At 42.6% G+C, this 9,466-nt stretch overlaps 1 protein-coding gene across 1 annotated transcript; it reads left to right on the forward strand.

Moving 5' to 3' along the window:
- Window positions 1–960: 960 nt before the first annotated feature.
- On the forward strand, window positions 961–7,764 carry ndufb9 (NADH:ubiquinone oxidoreductase subunit B9). The gene is made up of 4 exons (XM_067449851.1): window positions 961–1,115; window positions 3,522–3,714; window positions 3,927–4,040; window positions 7,575–7,764. The coding sequence occupies exons 1-4, from the start codon at window positions 1,027–1,029 to the stop codon at window positions 7,704–7,706; spliced, it is 528 nt and encodes a 175-aa protein (XP_067305952.1). The 5' UTR covers window positions 961–1,026; the 3' UTR covers window positions 7,707–7,764.
- Window positions 7,765–9,466: the final 1,702 nt, after the last annotated feature.

The raw sequence follows: 9,466 nt of genomic DNA on the forward strand, positions 1-9,466 counted from the left end.
AATGCCATATTTACACTAGGGGAGTCAAAATGCCCCGAACCCATCTAAAGCAAACTGGATTTAGCATATTAAGAAACCCTGCACAAGGCCCTGATGGTACAATTGTTTGGTACTCCTAACGTATGCACAGATTAAAAAGGCTCAGATGCAAAAACAACAGCTGAAACTCACCAACAAAATAATGTAAATTAAAAATGATTATATATATATATATAAACCATGGGGACCCCGAGAGCTTTAACCCAATTCGGACACAGAGTAAAACATTGAACTGGAAAGCCTGTGTTGCTGAAGGTGACTTTAGTGGATGAAGCTAGGCTTCGAATCATTTGAACCGATTCTTTTTCGAAATGATTCAGTGTTTGGAAACTCGCTGAGGACATCTGCTGGTAAGATAGTACATTTGCTTTATAGAGCACATTTATAATTCAGCTTACAGCCTTACACTGACCAAAGTGCTGTACAAAACAATCATAAGATGCAATAAAATATAAAGTAAAAAAAAAAAAAAAAAAAAAAAAAAAAACAAACATAACACTAACGGGTCACAGCAGGTGTGTAAAAGCAGCAATAATTTATGTTTTCATAAAAGTTTAATGTTGTCTATAATATCATTAAATACAATATGCAGTCTTTTATTAATTTGTAGCACATATTTTGTAACAACATTGTTTTAAAGCGTTTTTAAGAAAAGGATATAGGCTACTCAACATTTATTAAGGTAAATTATAAACTGGCTCAGTACACAGAAATATGTGTCTCAGAATTGGAAATAAAATTGCCATTTAATGTGGTGCATATTTGTCAGTCATACATCAATAAAACAGGAGCTATTTCTGAAAATGCAAATACACTTATAAACGAAACGTTTGGTTCACTGATTCAAAACAAAAGATTCGGATCTTCTGAGGCTGTTTCGAGCGAAAGATTTGGATATTCTTATGCTGTTTTGAGCGAAAGATTCGGATCTTCTGAGGCTGTTTCTAGTGCGCACGCGCAGCAGCAGAGCAGCGACTGGGAGGCAAGATGGCGGCCGCCTATCTGACCCACCAGCAGAAGGTCCTGCGGCTCTACAAGAAATCCCTGAGACACATCGAGTCCTGGTGCATCTTCAGGTGTGTGTGTGTGTGTGTGTGTGTGTAGCGGCCGGTCTGATAACACACACACTGCTCATGCTAGCTGTGTTTGTTTAGATATGAACTACATGACCTTTCCTGCTCATCTGCAGGATTAACAGACACTGAGGTGTGTGTGTGTGTGTGTGTGTGTGTGTGTGTGTGTGTGTGTGTGTGTGTGTGTGTGTGTGTGTGTGTGTGTGTGTGTGTGTGTGTGTGTGTGTGTGTGTGTGATAGCGATAGCTTTGATCACACGCAATATAATATATTTATGTGATATAACACACTGTTTATAATCCTATTCAGTCTCTCGTGTTCAGAACAGGCGTTAGTCCGCATATTTCACTGTTCAACCTTCGTGTTGTGATGACATTGACTTCCCAAATAGATTTAACCCCTGATTGTCCTGTTTTAAAACCTTTTCAGACACAAATACACAGACACACACACCCACACAAACTCTCTCTCTCTCTCTCTCTCTCTCTCTCTCTCTCTCTCTCTCTCTCTCTCTCCACCACACACCACACACACACTCTCTCTTCTGTCAGCACGCTGTCTTCAGCATCTTGCTCTTAAATACTTAAATGAGTTTAGTTAAAACACTGTGTGTGTGTTTATGTCTTTATCAACACAACAGTTTAATGATGGTCATGTCCGAGCAGACACACACACAAGAGGGACTGTTCTGATCATCGCTGTTGTAATGTATTGTGAAGCCAGAGTGTGTGTCCATGGACAGAAACACACATTAGCCAAACCCTGTCTGTCTATCGTACATGTTGATATTTTTAGATATATTATAGATGCATGGTCAGATCTGAGATGTGTGTGTGTGTGTGTGTGTGTGTGAGGGTGGAGAAGCGTAGATGATGTTCAGAGGACCGCTACACCCCTAGCGTTTACTCATATTTCTCATAACACACAGCGTAGTCTCAGCTATGCTATGCGTTTGCTGCTTGATCTTAGCTCTGCCTTTGATACCATCTCCCATCATCTACTCATTCTGCGCCTTTGGGATGTGGGTATTTCTGGTGCTGCTCTTTCCTGGTTCTCCTCCTATCTCTCTGACAGACTGTTCTACGTTTCTCTTCAGAATTTCCGCTCACCCACCGTCCCCCTGAAGCAAGGTGTCCCTCAGGGATCCGTTCTTGGGCCATTATTATTTATAATCTATATCATACCTCTTGGTGAGATCCTACGCCGTCATGGTTTTAAATATCATTTTTACGCTGACGACATTCAATTATACACTACCTGTACATCCACTTTATCATTCACAACTGACAAAATCTCTGCTTGTGTACATGAAATAAAACATTGGCTTCATTCAAATTTTCTAAAACTCAACATGGATAAAACTGAGATTATTTTCACTGGACCTTCATCACTCACTAATAAAATTCCCACCAACTTCACCTGTGAGACCGCTGGCACTCTGATCAAACCATCTACTACTGTTAAAAATCTTGGTGTAATTTTTGACTCCTCTTTATCTTTCCACTCTCACATTAATTCCGTCAGTAAATTAGCATTCTTTCATCTGCGTCGCATCGCTCAGCTCTGTCCCTTTATCAGTATCTCTGATGCTGAAACACTCATCCATGCGTTCGTCACATCACGTCTTGATTACTGCAATGCACTTTTCATTGGCCTACCAGCTAGCTCCATTTCCAAATTACAATATATTCAGAACTCTGCTGCCAGACTACTCACACACACCAAACGTTCTGCTCATATTTCCCCAATTCTGCATGATCTTCACTGGCTTCCTGTGTCCTACCGTATTAAATTCAAAATTCTTCTTCTCAGTTTTAAGTCTCTGCACGGCCTTGCTCCCCCTTACCTCTGTAACTTGCTTCTCCCCTTCAGCCCTACTCGCTCTCTACGATCTGCTGATTCACACTCTCTCGTTGTCCCTCAGCATCGCCTTGCTTCAATGGGGGGCAGATCATTCAGAGTAATAGCACCCAAATTATGGAACTCTCTACCCCGACCACTCCGTTTCGTTGCCACTATCTCTGAATTCAAATCCATGCTCAAAACACAGCTCTTTTCTGAATGTTATAGGTCTTAGAATTTGTTTATTTATTTATTTATTTATTTTTTTATTTCTCTCACTCCGATTTCTCATTTATTATACTTGCACTCTCAATTGCCTACTGTTGTTCTGTCTACTCTGTTTGTCATTTGGCTTTATTGTTGTTTGTTTATTGTAAAGTGTCCTTGAGCTCTGGAAAGGCGCTATATAAATAAAACGTATTATTATTATTATATCAGCTGAAGTGTGTGTGTGTGTGTGTGTTTGTGTGTGTGTGTGTGTGTGTGTGTGTGTGTGTGTTCTCTCTCCGCTGATGTGTGTGTGTGTGTGTGTGTTCTCTCTCCGCTGATGTGTGTGTGTGTTCTCAGGGATAAGTACCGCTTCTACGCGTGTTTGCTGCGCGCGCGCTTCGACGAGAGCAAGCATGAGAAGGATATGGTGAAGGCCACGATGATGCTGAAGGCGGGAGAGGAGGAGTTCTGGACCAATCAGCATCCACAGCCTTACCTGTTCCCCGACTCACCTGGGGGCACGTCCTACGAGCGCTACGAGTGCTACAAGGTGTGTGTGTGTGTGTGTGTGTGTGTGTGTGTGTGTGTTTGTACATGAAAGAGAGAGAGTGTGTGCGCGTGTATGCGTGTGTGCGTGTTGGTGTGTACATGAGAGAGAGTGTGTGTGTGTGTGTGTGTGCGTGTGCATGCGTGTGTGCGTGTTGGTGTGTGTGTGTGAGCTTCCTTCAGTCAGCTGTTGTCCTGAATGCCCTGTGTCTGCAGGTCCCTGAATGGTGTCTGGATCACTGGCATCCCTCAGAGAGAGCTCTGTATCCGGATTACTTTGCTAAGAGGGAGCAGTGGAAGAAGCTGCGCGCTCAGAGCTGGGACAGAGAGGTACGGCTCATCTCTCACAGATCCACTCAGATCTATATGTCCATACGGTCAACATCTAATCAGAACGGACAGTTAGTGGAGTATTGTAGCCTGACAAGCCAGAGCCACATCAAGATGTTTGGTGTGGAAAATCACCATTGCTCGCGCAGCCTCTCGAGGAGAAATCACAACACATGAGACACTGAGAAACTGAGCTAAACATTCAACATGTGACGTTTATATATAGTAGGGCTGGGCGATAGGACGAAATATATAATCTGGATGATAGAAAATGTCTATTGTTTTATATAAGGCTCTATCGCTTACGTCACGATAAGGCGTTTACGGCAGAATTTTACGTCAAGATGCACCTCACGCCACGGCATGCCCATGCACGCTGCAATACATAAACAAACATGGAGGAAGACGGTAGCAGACGCGGTTCAGACCAGGGTTATTCTCAGAGTAATGATGCCAGAGTGGGGGCATAAGCGCTCAAAACACACTTCAGACACAGACGCTGCAGCGGGCTTTTACGCGTGGCACACCAGCCATATATTGAAATATTTTACTGGCAGGTGTAGGGATGGCGAAAACTAAACATTTCCTCGACCGACCACCGAGCCTCATTAGCCGGTTGAAACCGGTTAACCGATTAGTTTAAAATATGCTGCGCTATTTGAAATAACAGCCGCGAGCCTCTCTCTCTCTCTCTCTCTCTCTCTCTCTCTCTCTCTCTCTCTCTCTCTCTCTCTCTCTCTCTCTCTCTCTCTCTCTCTCTCTCTCTCTCTCTCTCTCTCTCTCTCTCTCTCTCTCTCTCTCTCTCTCTCTCTCACACACACACACACACTGTCCTAGCTCTGCCACCTCCCTTCCACTCACGTCACTTTTTTTAAATCCCCCACAGCGCGAAACACGAGTCCCGCAAACGCGCCGCCGAGGAGCTTGTTTGTAATCGGAGGACAATGGCTCCTTAGTTTCGAAATGGTTTGGTCAAGGTGATCGCGTTGAAGATAAAGGCGTTTGTCTAGCGTAAGAAGCTCATTTGAAACATTGCCGCGGCAAAATGACAGACGCCGCTTTAGTTCGAGGTAGTGCTAACAATAATAAAGACGATGATCGACACCTTATGTGTTTCCACTGAAATGTAGATGTAATATATTTCCAAATGTAAGCCCATCTTCTGCGGAATGACGCTTCATACTGTCGTCTGCCCCGGCTCTAACCTCGAGTGTTTAGCCTGTTTACTTTTGGCAAACCTTGTGAGCACGCAAACCCAAACGCTGTGACCTCGCGCCAAATGTTTTTATTGGTTTATTAAGTACTAACAGGCGAGTTATGAAGAATTGTGTGCGAGGGATATGTTCACTTCACACAAAAAGGTTTTGGAATGAGACGGCTAACTGTAGTAGCGGTTAGCCCACTGTATAATAGCCTAATTTAGAGATCACTTTTTTTTTTCTTTTTACTGACAACTTTGATCGGTTAACGTTGATACGGTCAACCATCGGTCAAACGGTCACCGGTTAACATCCCTAGGCAGGTGTTAACTTTACCAACAGTCTTGCTTGAAAAAAAGGTTCTAAATAAAATAAAAATGTAGTCCATACTACCTTTACCTATTTGTTTTGTATATCATTTCAAACTGCATTTCCACATTGCAATTTTGTATAGACTATTCATAAACTGAATTAACAGAAAAATTGCTATATCGTTATGTATATCGTTATCGGGATATCAAATGAGCTGTATCGGGATATGAAATTCTGGCCATAATGCCCAGCCCTAATATACAGTGAGGAAAATAAGTATTTGAACACCCTGCTTTTTTGCAAGTTCTCCCACTTAGAAATCATAGAGAGGCCTGAAATTGTCATCATATGTGCATGTCCAATCTACATAATCTAATAAAAAAAATCCAGAAATCACAATATATGCTTTAAATATTTATTTGTCTGATACAGCTGCTAATAAGTGTGTGAACACCTGCCTATCAGCTATAATTCTGACCCTCAGAGACCTGTTAGTCTGCCTTTAAGATGTCCACCTCCACTCCATTTATTATCCTACATTAGATGCTCCTGTTTGAGGCCGTTAGCTGATAAAGACACCTGTCCACCCCATACAATCAGTAAGAGTCCAACTACTAACATGGCCGAGACCACAGAGCTGTCCAAAGACACGAGAGACACAATCATACACCTCCACAAGGCTGGAGAGGGCTCCGGGGAAATGGTCAAGCAGCTTGGTAAAAAAAGCTCCACTGCTGGAGCAATCATTAGAAAATGGAAGAAGCTAAACATGACTGTCAGTCTCCCTCAGACTGGGGCTCCATCCCAGATCTCACCTCGTGGGTCTCAATGATCCTAAGGAGAGAAATCAGCCCAAACTACACAGAGGAGCTGGCCAATGACCTGAGAAGAGCTGGGACCACCGCTTCCAAGGTTACTGCTGGTAATACAGACGTCATGGTTTGAAATCCTGCATGGCACGAAAGGTTCCCCTGCTTAAACCAGCACATGTCCAGGCCCGTCTGAAGTTTGCCAATGACCATTTGGATGATCCAGAGGAGTCATGGGAGAAAGTCATGAGGTCAGATGAGACCAAAATAGAACTTTTTGGTCCTAATTCCACTAAACGTGTTTAGAGGAAGAAGAATGATGAGCACCATCCCAAGAACACCATCCCTACTGTGAGGCATGGGGGCGGCAGCATCATGCTGTGGGGGTGTGTTTCTGCACATGGGACAGGGAGACTGCGCTGTATTAAGGAGAGGAGGACCGGGGCCATGTATTGCCAGATTTTGGGGAACAACCTCCTTCTCTCAGTTAGAGCATTGAAGATGGGTCGAGGCTGGGTCTTCCAGCATGACAATGATCCGAAGCACAGCCAGGATAACCAAGGAGTGTCTCTGTCAGAAGCATATCAAGGTTCTGGCGTGGCCTAGCCAGTCTCCAGACCTAAACCCAATAGAGGATCTTTGGAGAAGCTCAAACTCTGTGTTTCTCATCGACAGGCCAGAAACCTGACAGATCTAGAGGAGATCTGTGTGGAGGAGTGGGCCAGAAACCTGACGGATCTAGAGAAGATCTGTGTGGAGGAGTGGGCCAGAAACCTGACGGATCTAGAGGAGATCTGTGTGGAGGAGTGGGCCAGAAACCTGACGGATCTAGAGGAGATCTGTGTGGAGGAGTGGGCCAGAAACCTGACGGATCTAGAGGAGATCTGTGTGGAGGAGTGGGCCAGAATCCCTCCTGCAGAGCAAACCTGCTGAAGAACTACAGCAAACGCTTGACCTCTGGAAACGCAAACAAAGGCTACTGTACCAAATATTAACATTGATTTTCTCAGGTGTTCAAATACTTATTTACAGCTGTATCATACAAATAAATAGTTTTTAAAAAAATCATACATTGTGATTTCTGGATTTTTCTCAGAGTGGCCATACACCTACGATGACAATTTCAGACCCCTCCGTGATTTCTGAGTGGTGTTCAAATACTTATTTTCTTCTTTGTATATTGAGTCCTGAAGTCCTGTTCTCTGGCTCCGCAGGTCCAGCAGCTGCAGGCCGAGACCCCCGCCGAGGGCCCGAAGTCTGAGGCTCTTCCTCCGGCCCGTAAGGAAGGAGATCTGCCTCCTCTGTGGTGGCAGTTCGTCACGCGGCCCAGAGAGCGGCCCATGTGAAGAAACATCTGCTCAATCCGGATCTAAACCCTGATCAAATAAACTATATTAGCAATCACTTCTCTTGTGTTCGCTTCTGCTTTATTCATGTTGTATGTCCTAGTGCAGTTACAAGCCTATTTAGCTCTGCACGGTATTCTTGAGGTGTTCCAGTCTGGTTTTAAAGCATTTCATAGTACAGACACTGCACTTATAAAAGTTTTGAACAATCTTGATTTCAACAGATTTGTAAATTTCACAATCTTGATGCTTTTAGATCTTACAGCAGCGTTTGATACGGTTGACCACAGTGTTCTTATCTCGCGTCTCGAGCACAATGTGGGGATTAAAGGCACTGTATTAAAATGGTTTAGATCATATCTCTCACAGGGCTGGACTGGGGCTAAAATTCGGCTCTGGCATGCCCAGCACATCCGGCCCATGAGTTCCCCGTGAATGTTTTTGCTGGGGTTGGGGCCTTAAATTGGAGTATATAAATAAAACTAGCACAAGGACAAATAATGATAGACATTATCGAATTTGCTGCAAATGCAGATAAACTTAATATTGCTTTTTTGTCACACAGAAATGCCCTTGGCAGTAAAGCTCTGATGATTTTGAGCTAGGATCCAGTAAAGTTAATTTACTTCTTTTAAATGCTGTCCTCATTTACTCTCTCTCGTGTCGTTCCAAACCTGTATGACTTCTGGGAAACACAAAAGATGATGTATGGAAGAATGTTGGCAACCAAGCCATTTTGGTTAGGCTACCATTTCAAAATATTGTATGAACAAAAAAACAGACTCTAATTATTTTATTTTATACTACACAGAAATAAATTCATTTAGGTTTGGAATGACATTAGGGTGAGCATCACATTTTTGGGTTGAGTTAACACATCATTTAAGTAAGACACTGATATCTATCTTTCATGAGGCTATTCAATTTCATTAAATCTATTCTTAAATTAAAAAAGTGAATACAACTTTTAAAGGGGAAAAAAAGCTTCCTTAATTCATGGGATCCAGAATTAAAGCTGTTTTATAGACTGTAGTTTAACTCTAGGCCAGTTTCATTTAAATGTAAGATCATGGCAGTCACAGGTAAAAAACATAGACTGTAAAAACCTTGCTCCTCATTATATGGCTATATGGTTTCTAAAACTATATAAAACATATATACTAAACTATTATATTTGTAAGTAAAAAAAAATGTTTTCACCTGTAGAAAATACGAAAACAGCCTCTATAAAAGTGATTTATATTCTGCAATATCAATTTAAGTAATACAGCAACATTTTGAATAAATGTTTCTTCCAAAACACCATATTTATCCGCTGTTAGTAGCTGCAAGGTAAATTGTGGTTCTGCTAAAGTGAAGCGTTTGTGTGTATTGCCGTTTTCCACTTTACCTCGTCATGAATACATGCTCGCGGCTGTTTTCAGCTGATTCAACACAGAACCTGTAATGCTCCCATATCATGTATAAAACTAAATTCGGAGTCAAAGTGCCCTATAGAGCAGCATTAAAACACAGCGTACGTTCGTCAGCGGCTGCGCTGCATGTTGGATATTCACCTTTGCAGTTCCACAAATAATAGATAAATAAATAGAAAAAAGCGCCTAATATGGAGGGGAGGTCTCTCTCGCTTCGGCTTGTCAGTTCAGAAGACAAACCAATGGGCCGCTGTCGCTGCATGTTGTCAGTGTACAAAAAAAAAAATTTTTTTTTTTTTTACAAAATACATACCGGCCCCAAAGTGCGTCGGCCCACCGGGCAAA

Source organism: Pseudorasbora parva, chromosome 7 (assembly GCF_024679245.1).
Source record: "Pseudorasbora parva isolate DD20220531a chromosome 7, ASM2467924v1, whole genome shotgun sequence".
Lineage (NCBI taxonomy): Eukaryota > Metazoa > Chordata > Actinopteri > Cypriniformes > Gobionidae > Pseudorasbora > Pseudorasbora parva.